The sequence below is a fragment of the Gopherus flavomarginatus genome, chromosome 1, assembly GCF_025201925.1.
Source record: "Gopherus flavomarginatus isolate rGopFla2 chromosome 1, rGopFla2.mat.asm, whole genome shotgun sequence".
Taxonomy (NCBI): domain Eukaryota; kingdom Metazoa; phylum Chordata; order Testudines; family Testudinidae; genus Gopherus; species Gopherus flavomarginatus.
The window spans coordinates 151,792,223-151,812,310 of NC_066617.1; the positions used below are offsets into that span (position 1 = coordinate 151,792,223).

A 20,088-nucleotide genomic window follows, 5' to 3' on the forward strand; every position below is an offset into this window, starting at 1 on the left:
GTCCAGTTCTTAGTGGGACAGGCGTCCACATTCCAATAAGCACCAATAGCATTACTCAGCATCCCTGTTGGCTGTCTTGGCAGAGAGAGGCCAAGGTTTACATTGACTCTAAACTCCCTTCTTGTTCCCGGGGTAAGGCAGTTGAGGGGGGATTGGTTAGAGTGTGTGGGATGATTGTATTGCTATTGCCCATGTCATGCCTGTTTTGTGGAATTCAGTCTCCAAAGAGCTGATACTCTTCTACAAGACTGTGCCCATTTGGCTGCAGTCAGCAGCTCTTGCCCTTACGGTTTTTAACCACCAGCCCCCAAATTGCAGACATGAAGGGAATGTTCTACACTGGCACTAGGGGGCAGTTTATGCTGAGATACTGAAGGAGAGTGGGAGAGGATGGAAGAGGGAGAACAGGAAAAAGCAGGGAGGAGAAGAGAGGCCAGAATGCTGGCAGAGGGAAGAGAGAAGAGAGAGTAGGTGAAAGGGGGGAGGGAGAGGGAGGAGATAAGAGAGACTCAGGGAGAGAGAGACAGAATTAGAGAAGGAGTGGGTAGAGGTGTTGTAAACAACCCCCTTGTTTGTTCCAAGGAAAATCCCTGTGGCCACATATGTTCACTGACCCGAACTGGTTTGATGAATGCTCATCTCTCACTCACATGTGAAAGCCTTTGAAAAAAAGGGAGTTGGAAAACAGGAGGGAGATGGTGAAAGAAAGATGTAGAGGGAGAGGAGAGGGGAATGGAGGGTGGGGAGATAGGGAAAGGGAAAGGAGGACAGAGACTTGGGAACAAATGAAAGGGAAAATGAAACCCATATCTAAAGCATTGTCACTAAGATCAAGGGCAGGAAGAGACATGTCTTTATATGAAAGAGATGGAAAGTGGGGGATGGGGAGAGAAGAGAAATGGGCCGAGATTTATAATATAAACCAATTTTGTGTGCTGACATGATTTCCTCTGAAATAATAATAGAAGCCCCAAGCATGGAGAGGAAGGTCTGTCTCTGCTCTGAGCTCACAGGCTGTCCATCTGTCTGAGCCACCAGACCCACCCCACTCTGACTGAGGGGGTGGAGTCGGTTTCCTACCTACAGTACTAGCTCTTAAGACTTCACCAGTGCTTGGGAATCTGCTGGAAATTGACACTGTTAACACCCCTGTAGCCATAGGACAGAAAGGGGGAGGGAGGGTTAATGGGTTACAGTTTGCTGTAATAAGCCATAAATCCAGTTCTTTATTAAGACTATGATTTTTAGTGACTAGCAGAGTTATGATTTTAAGCTCCCAGGCTCATCTTTTGAAAGTGTTGTGCAGGTTTCCTTTGAGGATGAGGACTGACAGGTCAGATATATTGATCGCTTTGTGAAAAGTGTTCACCTACAGGGGACCTGGTGTTCATGCCTTTTATCATTTTCTTTTGTGAGTTCATTTGAGAGCACAGTGATTGTCTGGTTTCACTCACATCGTTGTTATTGGAGCATTTAATTAACTGAATGAGGTACACCATATGTACTTCTGGGGGAATTCTGTGCCAAAAATTTAAAAATTCTGCACACAATATTTTAAAATTCTGCAAATTTTTATTTGTCAAAATAACACTACATAATCACCCCAGTTTTAATTACGTTGATAATTTATTTCAAAATACCTGTCAGCAAGTATGTCTGTAACAATACAGACACACACAAAAAAACTCCCAGGAGTAGAAAGTTAAAGAAACCCCTATGACAACCCCGCCCCTCCCCCCTGAGCCCAGCCTCCCCTCCCCACCAGCCAATACACCCAAACCTCCTGCTCCCGAGCCCAGCTGCATGGCACCCCAACCCAGACTCCCACACCCCCAGGTCCCCAGAACCAAGTCGCAGCCCCCCCACAAGCCCTGACACCCACCCCCTACCCCTCAGAGCCCAGGGATCAAGAGGAAGAAACAGCCAGAGGCTGGGTCCCTGGCTTGTGGAGTTTCCTGCATGCTGCCATGTCCTTCCTTCAGGGTATGCTAGGATCTTTAGCTGCCAGGAAACCTCTAGCTTCCTCCTCCTCCTCCCATCAGTGTCTTCTATGTGTGAGCTGGGCTCTGCCGGGTCCAGTGTCCCCTAGTGGCGGCCAGCAGCACTGCAGCCCATTTCTGTGAGCGAAAAGGAATTCTGTGCACATATTAATTTCTGCAAAAATTCTGCATTGGCAGTGGCACAGAATTCCCCCAGAAGTAACAATGATATTAGAGGCATGTGTAGAACCCCTGGATCTTGAAAGGTATATTGTGGGGTGTGCTGATCATTGTAAGTGTTTCTGGTAAGTTTGAAAATGTAAGGAATATATAATATAAAGAATCTCAAGTCTAATCTTTGTTGGTTTTAGAATGAATACTTTGGTGCTTTAGATGCTGACTGTATTCTTTCTCATCTCTTAACTCGGTGGATTTTCATCCAGGGGTATGCAGAAGTCTTCCAGGGGTACATCAGTTCATCTAGATAGATGCCTAATTTTATAACAGGCTATTTAAAAAGCATTAGCAAAGCCAGTACAAACCAAAATTTCATACTGACTGAATGAGAAAGTGCGCAATTATTCAGTAATAGTGTGCTTTGTATTTTCATGTCTGATTTGGTAAGCAAGTAGTTTTTAAGTGAGGTGAAACTTGGGGGTACGCAAATCAGACTCCTGAATGGGGTACAGTACTCTGGGAAGATTGACAGCCACTGCCTTAAGTGAAGGTGAAGAGATCCTTTTTTTTTTTTATTTGAGTATTTTTCAGGCATTTAATAGATTTAAACAGCCTGAATATGAATCCCTTTCCTTCTCAAACCAGGTTTTGTTTGAATGGTCATAATCCTACCAGTTCGCAATAATGGAAAAGCAGGGCAGCCAAACCTTAATGTATATTGAATAGAAAATAAAGAAGAAAATAGGAAAATAAGTGTTTTGGCTTTTGGAGGGAGGAAAAATAATAAAATGTTCAGGCCTTTCCTTTATACATCATAAAGAAGTAAAAAAGAGCAAAAAGTAAAAACCCAATATATATTTTCCTTTGTAAGATCACCTTTGAAAGCGCACTCCTCTGGGTGGAACTGGCCAGGGACTTGCTAAGAAATGGGAGAGCAGCCCCCCGGGCAATTCAGAATGAACCCTGGGTTCCTTCAGCATAATAGGGAGACACTAGAGTGAAGACACTTGACACAGATTTGACACCCTGACACTCCAACTTCACTGCAATGGAACCCAGTCCCCCTGAAATTTCACAGATGTAGTCTTAGACTAAGGTAGAATATCTGTAGGAAATTTGGGCAAGGAGTTTTGGAGATGGACATCTTTTGTAGCCTCTTACTGCTTGAACATTATAGCAGGGTTCTGGAGGCAGCCCACTAGAATTAAGGCTGCATAACAGTTTCCGTGATAATTCCGTTTCCAGACATTCACAGCTTTGAGAAGCTGTTACATTTGGGGGCTGAGATTTCCTGATTTGCTTTCTGTTTCAAGGTGAAAATTTTGTTTCCTTGAAACATTTCAAGGAAAAATGTTTTTTTTTCTTCAGTGAAAGTGAAATGGGAGGGAAATAATTTCTATATTTGCAGCCCTTCCCCTAAGGTGTGGCTCAAGCCCCACTCTTTTCTTCCTCTCAGCCTCAATGGGTTCTTTATCTTGGCATCTGGTGCCTCCACCCAAGGGGGACCATGCTAGTGTCTGGAATACAAGGGCTGCTGCCCCTGGGGAAAATGTTTTCTGTCAAATAATGTAGTAGGAGTATAGTCCGGTACACAAGGAATAAAATAATTATCATAATCTCAAAAGTAACAATACAGCAACAGGGGGGACTTTATTGGGTAGATGACACAAAGGATAGGGGATAATGAATGAATGGTAGTAACTAGAATAATAAAATATCAGCAATACCTTAAACCCTCCTGCTCCCAAGATTTACATGGACCCAGCCCCCCAGCTCCCTCCTAGGACCTGCCTAGGCAGATAGTGGATTGGAAATCTTTACTGGGTGATGCAGCATTATAATCATTGGTCAGCTTAAAACTAACAAGCAAAATAAATAAAATGGCATTTTTTACATGGTCTTCACCCCTAGAAGGATAGGATTGTACTGAGGATCTATGGTCTAAAGTCCATTGGAAAGTGAAGCTGGCTCTTGGCAACCTGACTAAGGGTTTGTCTTCTCTACCAGTGGTAAAGTACTGCTGTGGTAGCGTTGCCATGGCCATGCTTTAGCGTGGGTGTAATTGCGGCACCAGCACGCAAAAAACCCCACCCTCACGAGGGGAGTAGCTCCCAGCGCTAGGAGAGCAGCTCGCAGCGCTGGTGCACTGTCTACACTGCCACTTCACAGCACTGAAACTTGCATCACTCAGGGGGCTGTTTTTTCACACCCCTGAGCGAGAAAGATTCAGCGCTGTAAAGTGGCAGTGTATACAAGGCCTTGGAATTACTCCTCAACCTCCTGGGTTGCTGGTCTCTAGTGGGCTGATGCCCTTTAATGATCCAGTGACCTTCCACTGAGTTCAAATTTCCCTTTGGGTAGGAATGAAAAGTTGAATGGGGACCTGCCAGGCTGTGATGCTTCTCTCTCTGCCCCAACAGAGAACACCAAAAGTAAAACCAAACACTTTATCTTTGAGTTCTGGCTTATGATTGATTCTTGATGTAACTTCCAGCTTGTTGTAGCTCGGGGGGGGGCAAACTTTTTGGCCTGAGGGCCACATCCGGTTTCCAAAATTGTCTGGAGGGTGGGTTAGGGGAGGCTGTGCCTCCCCAAACAGCCAGGCGTGGCCTGGCCCTTGCCCCCATCTGATCCCCTCTGCTTCTCACCCCCTGATGGCCCCTGCCAGGACTTCTGCCCCATCCGACCTCCCTGTTCCCTGTCCCCTGACGGCCCTCCCTGGACCCCTGCCCCATCCACTTCTCCCTGTCCCCTGACGGCCCCCAGGTCCCCCGCCCCGACTGCCCCCTGCCGCCCCATCCAACCCCTCCTCTTATTCCTGACTGCTCCCCCCGGGACCCCTGCCCCCATTCAACTCCCCTGTTCCCTGCCCTATGATCGCCCTGACCCATATCCATACCCTCGCCTCCTGACCACCATCCCAAACTCTCCTGCCCTCTATCTAACCCCCCTTGCTCCCTGCCCCCTTACCGCGCTGCCTGGAGCACTGGTGGCTGGCGGTGTGGCTCAGAGCACCAGGACAGGCAGCCGTGCTGCCCAGCTGGAGTCAGCCATGCCACTGTGCAACACAGAGCATCGGGTCAGGCTGCGGCTCTGCAGCTGCGCAGCCTGGCAAGAGCTTGCAGTCCCGCCACCCAGAGCATTGCACCAGAGGCACAGTGAGCTGAGGCTACGGGGGAGGGGGAACAGCTGAGAAGGGGCCGGGGGCTAGCCTCCCTGGGTAGGAGCATAGGGGCTGGGCAGGAGGGGCCCGTGAGCCATAGTTTGCCCACTTCTGTTCTAGCGCCACCCTGGACTCTAGCCATTTTGGAAAGCAAAGTCCTGAACCTTTATAGCCCTTGCTGCTGTAGTGCAGGGAAAAGTCCTCTAGATCAGTGGTTTTCAGCCTTTTTTCATTTGTGGACCCCTAAAAAATTTCAAATGGAGGTGAGAATCCTTTGGAAATCTTAGACATAGTCTGTGGACCCCCAAGTGTCTGTGGACCAGAGGTTGAAAACTACTGTTCTATGGTAAAGACAACCTTTTGTGGACCCCTTAGACATAGGCTGTGGACCCCCAAGGTTTCTTGGACCACAGGCTGAAAATTACTGCCCTAAAGGCTCACTTTAATATGTCAGGAACAACCAGTTCCATGAGGGATTACATTTTACGAACAATGCATAAGGAAAACTTGCAACATTATGTAATAGAGAACTACAGGCCAAATGATTGATATTAGAGTGGTTTTGTCAGTGCAATAGCCCTCCCCAAGGAACAGTGTGCAGTCTTGTCATACAGGAAATTGGTTTTGATTTGACAGAGTTATAAATGTTTGAAAAAATGGCTCCATACCATACTGGATAACCTTTCCAAATGTTTTGGGCAAATTCAACATATAGTAAAAAGGATAATTCTTTTGCTTCAGTAGCATTTCTTCCTACCAAAATACTTCATTGGCATAAGAGAATATATGCCAGGCTATGAGCCCAGGCAGTCCTACATTCTACCTCTATTTCTTACAATGACTGGGCTTAATATAGTGAACATCATCTTAAGTGTCCAACGGTAATAAGTTGCTTGCTGGAGGAGGTATTGTAATAACTTTGAGAAGACATTATCTTTGAAGCAGTCTCTTAAAGGGCATCTGCAAAGTCAAAAAAATGGGCTCATGTCCTTGTTTGCGTCTTTATTCTGTAAAAAGAAGAACTGAAAGGGTTGTTTTTTTTAAAGAATGTTTTCTCTGTTTCATACTCCTGCTTGTGTTTTATCTTAAAAATTCGGGTCCTGTCTAAGCTGGAAGACTCAATAATGAGTAAAGAACTGGTAAAATAATGACATCACAAGAGGCAAGAGTGTGGAAGCTGACCAGCTGAAAGGGGAACAGATTTTAGTGGGGCTGTTTAAAACTTTGGGAGCTTTCTTGTTTTTGTAAACATCTATTTAACGTCATTGACTAATGAACATTTTGGAGAAGAGAAGCTTGTATTAAAAGTTCAGCACTCTTGACCCATCAGATGAAGAGTGAGTGCTTACATTATGCACTGTTTAAGCTCCCTAACAGATGCTCCAGCAAAACCAAGGAAAACCAGAACTGACACTCCTGATATTTCGAATCCAAAAAACAAGCAGGAGAAAAAAACAACAACAAAGACATGAAAAAAATGTCAGGCCACTTTTGTATGTCATAAAGGGCAGCCTGACTGACTGCAGTAGGACTATGTAGAAGAGGAAGCACTTGACTCAGTAGCAAATGCTGCCGGGATCAGCCCTTCAGTTGTGGAAGAAAATATATAACACTGTATTACTAGAGGAATAATAGGTGATCGTATGATTAGATGGTATCACAGTGCATATGCAGAGTGAAGTTGGGCATTTAGTCTTAACTTTTCTGACTCCCCTTTTCTGATTCTTTAACTGTGTACAACCTGACACTAACATAGGAATTATTTTTTTACACTGAAATTACCCAATTTTAAAGCTTTTATAAAAGCAAAATAACCACAACAAAGGAAGGAAAAAAAGCAGGGTGGACTGATTTAAATCCAAGTGATTTAAATTATTCACTTTAATCATGATTTAAATCAGCAAGCAGGAAATCTTGGTTTACGTAATCTATTTTAATCCTGTTTGCATTTGTACTTTTTAGCTCTTTCCCTAACAAAGGTTGATTCTCACTTGTCAACTATTAAAAGATGTTTATTTGCAACTAAATGTTCTGTTTACAGTCACTACATTTGGTAATTTTCTTTGCTAATCAGAGGGTTCACTATTCAATACACTTTGATTGAAGCAGTTACATAGCTTAACACATTCAGATTTTTAATATTTACATTTTTGTATTATATTAGAAAATGGTTAATAATGTATTCTTTTCTAGTTGATTACTTTTTTACTAATGTTTTATGTTAAGCTGCATTTGGATGGAACTTGGAATTTAAAAAATGAACAGAAGCAGATTTTTTTTTCATTAGTTATGTAAAACTATCTTAAATGTGGGGGATACATAAGAAAAAGGGAAGTTTATAAAAAAAAAGAAGTAAGTTTTACCTGTAGTTAGTGAATTGAACTGATTGATACTTGTGTGAGAGAAAATTTAGCAGGCCTTAAACTTTAGTCAAGACCCTGAGCTTGACCAAATGTCGAACAAGATTTTAGAACTAGTAGATCTCATGCTCTCACACCTTGCTTCAATTCTTTGCATGGAAGGCAAAAATAAGGTGTCCTGCTTTTTCAACTCCCAGTTGGTTTCTCAACTTTAAATGAAATAGTCATTTGTACTGAACTAGTTGGAATTGAAATGAGGAAGATATTTCTCTGTGCACCTGCAAAAGAGGCTACTACTGTCAAAAGCTGGTTTATCACTTCAACAAACTTTGGTTGCTGGTGCTTAGACAGTGACTTCCACTTGTTTAGTAGTATGGCTTTCTTTAAAATTTCAGTCACAAACATATAGTGCTTGAATATTATTATTTTTATTGAATGTAAATATTAAATTACAGTAAAATTAGACCTTAATATAGATTTTGATAATTTCAAATTTAATTTAAAATGGATTTATTTTAAAAAATAAAAATGTATTTAATTTAAATAACAAAATAGTATTTAAATTAAAAATATATTTTGAATGTTTTTAAATTACTATTTTTATCCACCCTAAAAAAAGGATTATCACTGGCCAAGGCTCCAGATCTCTGCTGGTTTACAAACAGTTTGTGCAAATTTCACACTCTCAGGCCATTTGGCGATCCTGACATCCTTGACAGAAGCTAGCAGAACCCTTGAATGGAGGTCTCTTATCTTCTGACAAAAGAATACTCCTTAACATTAACAATTTCTGTATTAAAAGATTAGCATTTAGAATTTAGCATCTGTATAACATCTGCTTAATTACCGTAATTGCTTGGAATTAGTTAAATAGATGTTAAATCTGTCCCAGTAACTTTCATATCAATAACATAAGTAGAATATAGGTACAGAGATTCACACTAATTAAAGAAAAAAATAGCAGCATTTTAAGGAAGGCATGTCCAATAAGAAATCCAACCTCACTTGTTTTATTTGGGTCAATTTAGAACCCCCTCTCATATATAATATGTTCTCTCCTATAACAGACATATTTATTTTCCTATGCTTTGTGTTATTTTGGGACTGCAGATTGTAAAGAAGTCATTTTTATTAAGAGTAAAGGCTGCTGCTATATTTGATACTGCATTTATATGAAAATTTCTATTGGTGGGTACGTTTTTGGACTATGTTCATAAGAGCTGCCATACTGGGTCAGACCGTGGTCCATCTTGCCCATAATTCTGTCTCTGACAATGGCTTGTACCAGAGCTTCAGGGGTAGTGTATAAAACAGGACAATTATGGAGTGATTCATCCTATCTTCCACGCCCAGCATGGCAGTCACCAGTTTAGGGTCTCTCTGATCATGGGGTTGCATCCCTGACCGTTTGTTTTGCTTGTTTTATTTACTCATTCTTTTAAAAAATAGCGACTACTATTAGGACATATGATTCAGTCACTGCTATTTATCTTATTTCACTGCGCCACACTATTTTCCAGAACTGGACGTATTTCTAAACTGGTTAAAGCTGGACTGAGATATCTATGTATTTTTTATCATAATTTTTCTTAATGCCACCTAAATAAAACAAAGTTTGTAAAAAAGAGACAACCAATACCCAGAGAAAGCAATGTTTTAACTTTATTATGACAGTTTGAATATAGGTCACCTGAAAAATACAAATTAGTTCCCCTGCTATATGAGACATTATAAACAAGAAATCATAAAATCACAGTGTTAATGCTGTTCTGTAAACTTATTTCTGTGAGGAAACAGATTGCAAAATCCTACAGTAATAAATTACTGCTCAATGATGTATCTGTCTGTATCAGGGGAACTAAAAATCCTGTTGAATGTGTAATATATGCCTGCTGAGAGAATTATTAAAATTCCTATCCTGAAGAGAAGAGAGCTCAACATGTAAAATATGTAAATGCTGAAACCTGCAGGCTGTGGGTTTCCAGAAGGCAATGGGAGTTTTAGCTACTCAGAAGTTCTCAGAATATGTGTTGAATAATGAAGAGAATGAAATTAAAGGTAGCATTTCATCATGAAAATAATATTAAAAGATGTAACACAGGTGTATCTAAGGCAGCTGAAACAACTCTATGCTATTATCCGAGGGGTAGTCATGTTAGTCTGGATCTGTAAAAGCAGCGAAGAGTCCTGTGGCACCTTATAGACTAACAGACGTATTGGAGCATGAGCTTTTGTGGGTGAATACCGACTTCGTCAGATGCATTCACCAACGAAATCTCATGCTCCAATACGTCTGTTAGTTTACAAGGTGCCACAGGACTCTTTGCTGCTTTATGCTATTATGTAAATTACTTGAGAACCAGTATGTGATCATGTGATTGTTTTGCAATGCATAGCACAAGAGTCAGTTTTAAGGTGGCACATGTTTCACACTGGTATATTCACTTTGCTGGGTGACCATAATATGGTGTGAATGTAGTTTCTTACATTTTAGTTTCCTTGTTTGGCTTGCTCTGACTCCAAAATCACTAGGTCTAGGAACTCCCCATTCATTTTAGTATGTTGATTTCAGCAAGGATTGATGCTTTTGACTAGAATTTTGGAGTTTGTGGGTAGAATTATTTACTAATTTGGGGTTTTGTGGGAGGGGTTTACAGGAAGATGGGAGCGGTGATGGGAGAGGGACAGGGCTAGTTTTGGGAGAGTGAGAGGGAGAAAGATTGGGGTAGGGGGGTGGGGAAATATGTAGGAGGGAGTAAAAACAATGAGGAGTCCTTGTGGCACTTAGAGACTAACAAATTTATTCGGGCATAAGCTTCCATGTGCTATAACCCACTTCATCTGATGCATGGAGTGGAAAATATAGTAGGCTGGTATAAATACACAGCACATGAAAAGATGGGAGTTGCCTTACTGAGTGAGGGGTCAGTGCTAACGAGGCTAATTCAGTTAGGGTGGATGTGGCCCATTCTCAACAGTTGACAAGAAAGGGTGAATATCAACAGAGGGAAATTTATTTTTTGTAGTGACCCAGCCACTCCCAATCTTTATTCAGGCCTAATTTGATGATGTCAAATTTGCAAATTAATTCCAGTTCTGCCGTTTCTCGTTGAAGTCTGTTTTTGAAGTCTTTTTGTTGAAGAATTGCCACTTTTAAGAGTGTTTTTGAGTGTCCAGGGAGATTGAAGTGCTCTCCTACTGGTTTTTGAATGTTACAGTTCTTGATATCAAGTATCAGAGGGGTAGCCATGTTAGTCTGGATCTGGAAAAGCAGCAAAGAGTCCTGTGGCACCTTATAGACTAACAGACATATTGGATGCATGCAACAAAGTGGGTATTCACCCACAAAAGCTCATGTTCCAATACGTCTGTTAGTCTATAAGGTGCCACAGAACTCTTTGTTGCTTTTACAATTCTTAATGTCTCATTTTTGTCCATTTATTCATTTGCGTAGAGACTGTTTGATTTGTCCAATGTACATGGCAGAGGGGCATTGCTGGAGGGCGTGTGCACAGAGAAGAGACAAGAGGAGAGTGTAGGAGGAATGAGCAACATGAGGTATTGAGAGGAAATAAGGTCCATCTAGCAGCTTTTTTACCGTTTCCCAAATAAATCTACTAAATCCACTTTAGTATTGGAGCCAGCCTGAGATTCTTGGTAGCACATGAGATTCTTAATCTCAGGGTTATGGGTTCAAGCCCCCTGTCAGGAAGAGGGGAGAGATAGCTCAGTGGTTTGAGTATTGACCTGCTAAACCCAGGGTTGTGAGTTCAATTCTTGAGGGGGCCACTTAAGAGATCTAGGGCAAAAATCAGTACTTCGTCCTGCTAGTAAAGGCAGAGGGGGCTGGATTCAATGATTTTTCCAGTTCTAGGAGATTGGTATATCTCCAATTATTTTTATATGCCCCTCCCTACATGATGGGGGAATCAGAGACCCTAATGGGAGGGGGGAAGAGGATGGAAGTTCCTATCTAGGAGACATAGGAAGTCACATGGTGAGGAGGTGAGACAGATTCATCAGCAACATGGACAATTCCTGTGCAGTTTATGAGCTCTGCAGGGATTCCTGTTGCTAAGCAATTCTTAAACATTTTGTAAAAATGAAAGGAAATTCCTGGTGAAAATCTTTGGTAAATTTGAAGTAATTCCTTAAAAGTCTTCCCAATCTGAACAGTTTCTAGTTTGAGTCAATATATTCAGAATAAAGAAGGAGAGAATGGAAATTCCTCTTTATCCTCTTTCCTTTTTATTTCGCCCCATGATTTGAGAACAAGAGGTGACTATGAAATAAATGAGTACTCAAGTTAGAATGAATGAGTAGTCAAGGGAATGCATTTTAGGCAGAGTATAATTAACCAATGGAATTCACTGCTGTGGAAAATCATGGAGGTAGATACTGTAGCTGGATTTGGGGGCGGAGGAAAGGAAAGCGGACAGTTTTATGATCAATAATTCTTTTTGTGTGTGAGCTAAAATAACAGTAAGGATAACAAGATAATCAACTTTTCTGTTACAAGATTTAAGATTGCTTCATGGATCAAGGAGGGATTTTAACCCAGTGTAGAATGTTGCTTAGTTGACTGGAGTTGTATGCGGAACTTTTGTCTTCTGCTAAAATATTCGGTGTTGTTCCCTGCCAGAGATGGAGTACAGGACTAAATGCATCAAGTGATGTGTTCTGATATGGATACTGCATTAGGTAGGATATTGCACTAGATCAGGGATCTCAAACTCAAATGACCATGAGGGCCACATGAGGAATAGTGCATTGGCCAGAGGGCTGCATCACTGACACCCCCCACCCTGGTCGCACCCCCACTCCACCCCTTTCAGTGAGGGCCCACCCCGCCCCGCTTCTTCCCACCCATTCCCCACCCTCATTCCAACCCCTTCCCCAAAGTCCCCACCCCAACTCTGCTCCCTCCCTGCCCTTTTTCCAACCCTTTCCCCAAATCCCCGTCCCTGCCCCTCCTCTTCTCCGCCTTCTCCTTTGAGCATGTGGCTCCCTGCTCCTTCCCCCTCCCTCTTGGAAAGCGCTAAGCACTGCCAAACAGCTGTTTAGTGTCGAGAAGCACCTGGAGGTAGGCAGAGGAGCGGGGACGTGGCACACTGGGGTGGAGGGGGCAGCAAGGGAAGGGAGCTTGGCGGCCGCAGGAAATAACTCGGGGGGCGGGGAGCTTGTTGGGCTGCAGCTAATAACTCCGCGGGCCGGCGCATGTTTGAGACCCCTGCACTAGACAGATTGTTGGTCTGATCTAACGTGGCAGGAGGCTGGATTCCTAGCAGGATCTACTTTCCCACCATGCTGGGGTACTGGACTAAACAGAGCAGTGGTGTGATCTGTGTTGGTGAAAGGCAGGATCCTGGATAAGGTAGGCCACTAGTCTGACAAATTTGGCAAGGATGCAGAACTAGATGGGACCACTGATCTGATCGAGGACATGCAGCAATTGAGAGTGAGGAGGAACAGGGAAAACACTGCTGTGCTTGTAAATGTCTGGCACTCTTGTTGCATACCTTTGCATTGGAGTTATGGCATTGGAGGGCCATTTTCCCCACATGTGCCATACGTGCGCACTCTTGTCGGTTTCTAATGCATCTTGGCTTTTTAAATATTCATCATTGGAGGGAGAGCCCTGTCAGTGCCAGGCTGCATGTATCTGTTAGTCTGTGAAATATTCATGCGCTCGATAAAGATTACCTGGGTCACTGGAGAGAAGCCATCTGGGGAATATACTGCCTGCCAGCAGGCCAGAGCCCAGGCAGCTGAACAAGGCTTTTCTTTCTTTCTTTCTTCTCCCCTCCTCTAAAACCCCTTTTCTTTCTCCATCTCTTCTCAGATTTTCATGCTCTGGATTTGGGTACACTTAAGCAGAGGAAATGTCTCAAACCTGATTTAGAAAATGTTCTTTGTTCATCAAAAAATAAACCCATTGGCTATTCCATCAGAATGAAGCCATGCCCCAGGAACGTGCTGGTGAAGCAAAGAGATGTCAAAGTGCCATCCCAGTGCCAGGCCATGCCATTCAGGCACTGATGAGCATGGTGCAGTGCAGAGCTACAGCACCCCAGAGGTGGCTTGGGGAAGGATTGTGCCTCATGGAGGAGAAATGTGCCCTGCTTCCTCCCTGCCTCCTTTGGTGTGATGTGCATCCCTACAAGCATACAAGGGGAGAAATCCCTGCACTCTCTTGATACTGCTGTGGTGTCCTGCTTGGGCTCCCTACTCTATAAAGGCTTGGGACAGGCTCACCTTTAATATTCTTTTCACAAAGTTGTTTTAAATGGTATTTCCTAATTTTTATAGAAAACAAAATGAAAGAAAAACAGTAACAAACAAGCAAACAGCGTTTTCAATTCCAGAACGTCAGAGTGCTGTTGACTTGCAAAAAAATACCAGCATGTGTTAATTCCATACAGTGACTTTCCACCCCCTCTCCTTTGTTAGTGGTCTCAGAAACGAGGTACATTGGTAGGGAATATTTGTGTGTGTAGCTTGTGCTGCTTCAGCCATTGCTGTACTGCTTTGGACCTAAATAGAGGACTTTAATCTCCAAGGGTAATTAAGTCTGGCATCTTCCACCAGGGATAAAATGACTTAGGAAAGAAATATAGAATGGTTGCTTGGATAGGGCTTGTTCCTTGGAGGTACTGAGTATACTGGACTCCTGGGAAAGTCAATAGGTTGTAAGAGACTTGGCCAATATCATTTAACAGTGGCATTTGGCGGAGCTGGAATTAAAACACAGGCTTTCCATCTGGTGCCTTAACCACTGGATCAATCTGAATCCCAGAGAATATCCATTGAGTCACTGAATTGCAGACCTTTCCCTAAATCATAGGGGAAAGCTGGGAACAGAATTCTGACTTCTGGATGAGGCCAGGCATTATCTCAGAACACAGATCTCTCTGTGGGTGAGGTGTGTGGTGCTGGGAACACAGTATATTCCTTCCAGGGGATGAGATGCAGGAAGGAGTCTTGTAGGGAACATATCGAACTTGAGCAGCTGATGATTGGAAAAGTACAAAAGACTATTTTTTTAAAAACAGAAATACTTCTGGATACAACAGGAGAGACCTCGGAAATCGGCTGGACCACCCACCCTCCTGATGGGGTAAGTACTCCCTGGCCCTCTTTTTTCCTTGACCACCTGTGGGGAGGCCTACATAGCTATCTGGGAAGGTGGGGTTGGAGCGGAATAGGTTTCTTTTCCAGTTTGCATGCATATGGAGTATCCAAAATGCTTTATATTATGCTGAATCAGATACTGAACCACACAGGCAAAGGCATTAGAAGCATGTGACTGAGAGGGGGATACTAGAGCTACAATGTTAGGTTCATTTTCAACTCTCTGGGTGTTTTTCCCCCTTCAGAAGTACTCATGAAATCTTAAGCTTCCACAGGGACATCCCAGCTGAGTCAGAGCTGGGTGCAAGGGCGCTGTGTTTAACACCTTCTTCAAAGGTTGCTCTGTCTCTGTTTTGTGCTGACTCTGTCTCTTGTCTATCTCTTTCTGTTTTGTGTGTTTCTTCTCTGTCTTCAGATAGGAAAGGCCAGGACAAAGAGAGGTGTCGCCAAGATATTTAGGATGCTACCACTGCACTGCAGTATCCTGTTTCCCCCTAGTACTCTCCAGCAATGCCGGCTTGGGGTACTGCCTGCCCAACAGAGGGTTGAACTGAACTTCGTTTAATACCTCCACTGCAGGGCAGCCCCTTTAACAGTGCAGCAGTCCTTGCTCTGAGTGCTGTCAGAATCAGGCATCAGCCCAAGTCTCAGTGTGGGGCCCCAGCACTCTTTGCCCAAGAGGCAAGTAGGAGGCTCTGATAGAAGGAGCCTGTTGTAAAGGCAGGGCCGGCTTTAGGCCAATTCCACCAATTCCCCCGAATCGGGCCCCGCGCCTAAGAGGGCCCCGAACCCAGTGAGAATCCCTTCCCTGGCTAGAGGCGCCTTTCTGATTTTTACTCACCTGGCGGCGCTTCGGGTTTCCAGCGGCACTTCGGCACCAAGTCCTTCGCTTGCTCTGGGTCTTTGGTGGTACTTCGGCGGTGGGTCCTTCAGTGCCGCCAAAGACCTGGAGCGAGTGAAGGACCTACCACCGAAGTGCCGCCGAAGACTCAGAGCACCACCCGGTGAATACAAGACCCATGTGTTTTTTTACAGGCGTTTGTTGTTGTTGTTTTGATTTGGTTTTTTTTTTAGTCATCCCTGTCGGGGCCCCGTCGAAACTGTTCGAATTGGGCCCCGCACTTCCTAAAGCCGGCCCTGTGTAAAGGTAGTGAGTCGTGGTCCTTGTGATCCAGACACCAGTGATCATTGTATCCCAGATTTGCCGCATGTGTGAAACCCCTTTAACAACTTCTCCACCTCTCTCTCCACTCCCATTCGTCACAGTGGGACGAGGTGAGTGTCCTGGATGACAAGAAGCACCTGATCCGAACCTTTGAGGTCTGCAATGTGGCTGATCCGGGCCAAAATAACTGGCTGCGCACTCACTTCATAGAGCGGCGTGGGGCCCACCGAGTCCACGTCCGTCTCCGCTTCTCGGTGCGTGACTGTGCCAGCATGCGGACCGTGGCTTCTTCCTGCAAGGAAACCTTCACCCTCTATTACTATCAGGCGGAAACCGACATGGCTACAGAGGATCTGCCTGAATGGCGCGAGGGGCCCTGGACCAAGGTGGATACCATTGCAGCTGACGAAAGCTTCTCACAGGTGGACAGCACGGGGAAGGTGGTGAAGATGAATGTCAAGGTGCGCAGCTTTGGGCCGCTCACCCGGCGTGGTTTCTACCTGGCCTTCCAGGACTCAGGGGCCTGCATGTCACTGGTGGCTGTACAAGTCTTCTTCTACAAGTGCCCAGCTGTGGTGAGGGGGTTTGCCTCCTTCCCAGAGACCTTTGCCGGTGGAGAGAGGACCTCACTGGTGGAGGCAGTGGGGACCTGTGTGGCAGATGCAGAGGAGGCAAGTACGGCCGGGTCCTCTGGCATCAGGCTGCACTGCAATGGGGAAGGCGAGTGGATGGTGGCCATTGGGAGGTGCACCTGCAGGCCTGGCTACCAACCTGCTAATGACGAAGGAGCCTGCAAAGGTGAGAGACTTCCTCCTTCCCCCACACTACCTATGCCTTTCCCTGTTGGGTCTCTAAGCCACAGTGAGCAGCTGCTGGAAGGAGCCAGAATGAGATCCCTGGAGAGCAAATCTTCTCCCCACCCCAGAGCAGGCATAACAGCAGTGTATCCTCTTCACAATCAGTGAGTCTCAGCCTTGACTTAGAGGGACCACTTCTAGGGCCGAAGAGGGGGATTTGAGCCTCCATGGCCCATTTAGGGCTCAGCTTCTCTGCTGAGGCTGCCAGCATATAGTGCCAGCAATGATGATGTTCGATGTGAAAAGGTCAGCTGCCCACTAGGAATTGGACTCAACACCTACTTCATCCTCAGTTCACATGAGACTCTGATTGGGCCTAAACCTGGGCAGTCTTGACCATCCACATTCCACACTGAGTTTAAGATTTCCTGACTCTTAACCCTGTGGTCAGTCCTTTAGCTCAAACTGCTTCTTAAGTGGTTTATATACAATGTAGATTCCTACTGTGCTCCACCCAGCACTAACATGCAGCCACCTCAGCACGTAGCAACACAACACAGCAGTTTAGGTCAATGCAAAAAATAAGAGTAATGTATTATTTAGTTTCAACTGTGGGAGCAATTGTACACAGTCAGAATGTAATCTACTCAAATAAGAAATTGGCCAGGATATTGAGGTTAAGATTCTTGTGATCAATGCCCAGTGAAAAATGCCATGGGATATTTGAAGAACCTTATTTATATCACCTTGTATATGCATTTTGTGAAGTGATTGAAGGTGCAGTTAAGATTTGATATGGATATCAATTAATTCACAACCTTAATAAAATATTGTTGTAAATGTAACAAAGTTAAATTGAAAAATTAAAAACAAAGTTTGACAGTTGGGAAATTCATAGTGCAGGTGACCCGCAGAGGAAAAAAAAATGCTCTGTGCCTTTTATTTGTTTCATGTTCTTTTAAGATGGATTTAAAAGTGGAGGCCTATTTCTCCTACTTGTTTTTTTATCTTAGAAACAAGTGCCAAGTCGCATCTTTCCTGTTTTTGCTGGAAGGCTTCCTGACTGACTCAGGGCTTGCCTGGACTTGGAAAACTGCTACTTTTTGCAATGCAGTTAACTCAGTCAAGCTAGCTAAACTCCATTGAAATCTCCACTTCACATCAATGTAGACAAAGTTTGACACCTTCAGCTTGATTAGACCTGCTAACCAAGCTAAAATGTTAAAATGTCTGTGTCTTTTTTTACTGTCAGCAATAACTGAAGTGCAGGAAGGTCTGGCCTAGTTCCTCCAGTCACTCTGTCCCCAGTTGAGCAGTAAGAATAACTCTGACCAATCTCAAAAGCCCATCTACCTTGACAGTGGACTCCAGTGAGTTGCTGTCATTGACAGCTTTTGCCTTGTGGCATGCACCTTTCAGGTTTTGGGTTCTTCACCTGTACTGAATTCCCATCCAGCAAATCCTCTCCTCTGCCAGGCTCACTGAGATGTTCTTGTAGACATGTTGATTTTGGGTACATCTCCTCAAATCATGCTGCTTAGTAACCTCACACCAGATATCCACCAGAACCTTGATGTCAGGCTCTGACCAGCTGGCAACAGGCTGAGAGAAGGAACTCCCAGATGGCATTGCTGTTCAAGTGCTTTGTAGAAATGGAGCAGGCTGCCTGGATAATGGGGTTTAAACATCTTCTCAGTGTATCTTTAAACATCTTCTCACTGGTAGGTGACTTCTGGTGGAGGAGAAAAGAGTAGGTTTTTAGCAAGCTTCTGGAGATAGGGACTATCTTTTTGTTCTGAGTTTTTACAGTGTCTCACTACCAGAATAGGGTATTGGGGGAATTGGGGGAAAGCATTGGAGAACTGTCAGGATCTGAGTTAGGTAGTCTGCATCTACACTGCAAAGTGGATGGGTTAGCCTGAGTTAAAGCAGAACTCGGGCTCTAATCTAATCCCACAGCCAGGCCAGCTAACTCGGATTTAAAGCACCTCCAAACCTGGCTCAGAGGTTTTTGTGTGTGGATGGTTTTGTGAGTTGGACTAAAATCCATGTGAGAGCCTGGGTTAACTCTGCAGTGAAGACATAAGCAGTGATGTGAAGCTGGCTTCTAGATCTGTACTGTATATACACCAGGAGTCGGCAACCTTTCAGAAGTGGTGTGCCGAGTCTTCATTTATTCACTCTGATTTAAGCATTTGTGTGCCAGTCATACATTTTAAAGTTTTTAGAAGATCTTTCTATAAGTCTATAATATATAACTAAACTATTGTTGTATGTAAAGGAAATAAGGTTTTTCAAACGTTTAAGAAGCTTCATTTAAAATTAAAATTTAAAATTAAATTAAAATGCAGAGCCCCCTGGACTGGTGGCCAGGACCCAGGCAGTGTGAGTGCCACTGAAAATCCGCTCGCGTGCCACCTTTGGCTCACGTGCCATAGGTTGCCTACCCCTGATATATGCCATAATGGGTAATAAATTTCTATGTGATATGGTATTTCCAATATGAACCTGAATCAAAATCAAATTACTCCAGTATTGAGGGTATCCCACTAGCTCTTCTTCAATATCTTTTCTGTTTTTACATCATGGTAGCTGAAAAGGCAATACTGGAAGTGTGTATAAGGTATACTTGTTAAGTTTATGGCAATTATTAGGGATTAGCTAAAAGATGAGACATATTACATAGTCAGAGCTAAAATTGTTTGTGGAACCCTCACTTTGAATTTCTAGGTTTCCAAATATTTTGTGGTTTTCAAGTAATTAGAATGTTCTGATAAATTCACTAATTAAACTGGAATTTATTTACAACATTAAATGTATCTTACTAAAGGTCATCCCCAATCCTGGGAATTTTTTTATCTTTTTTAAAAAAATGTAAAAAACATGCTTTAGATTGCTATTTTTTTCTGATAGACAGCATTTTACTGCAGTTATGAATGTGTTGTAGAGGCAATACAATGGTTTAAAAAAATGGATGACCAAAGTTTGACTCCTAAAACCATATTTAGGCAACTAGCAAGGGTCCTGATTTTCAAAAGTAGTCAGCACCCAAAAGTCTCATTGAAACTGCTGGGTGCTCACCCTTTTTGAACATCAGACCACTTATTTAAGTGGACTATGGACTTAGAAGCCCAATTTTAGGCACCCAGTTTGAATATCTTGACCCATATGTTCAAATGAGACATGCATTTCTTAAGCCAGAGTGCTTGCACTTAATAGGGAGTTCAAATGCTACAGGCTGTGCTGGAAGAGCATGTTATTTTCTTGAAATGGAATGATTTGGCTGGTATAATTTACAAATGGTGATGTGTTACCA

At 43.6% G+C, this 20,088-nt stretch overlaps 1 protein-coding gene across 1 annotated transcript in view; it reads left to right on the forward strand.

The window, feature by feature from the left end:
- Positions 1–20,088, forward strand: part of LOC127046390 (ephrin type-B receptor 5) — a 146,881-nt gene that overhangs the window by 27,273 nt on the left and 99,520 nt on the right. Inside the window, exons 3-4 of the mRNA XM_050943378.1 lie at positions 14,732–14,796; positions 16,077–16,773. Coding sequence (XP_050799335.1) covers positions 14,732–14,796; positions 16,077–16,773 — 762 coding nt within the window. The remainder of the gene's footprint in view (positions 1–14,731; positions 14,797–16,076; positions 16,774–20,088) is intronic.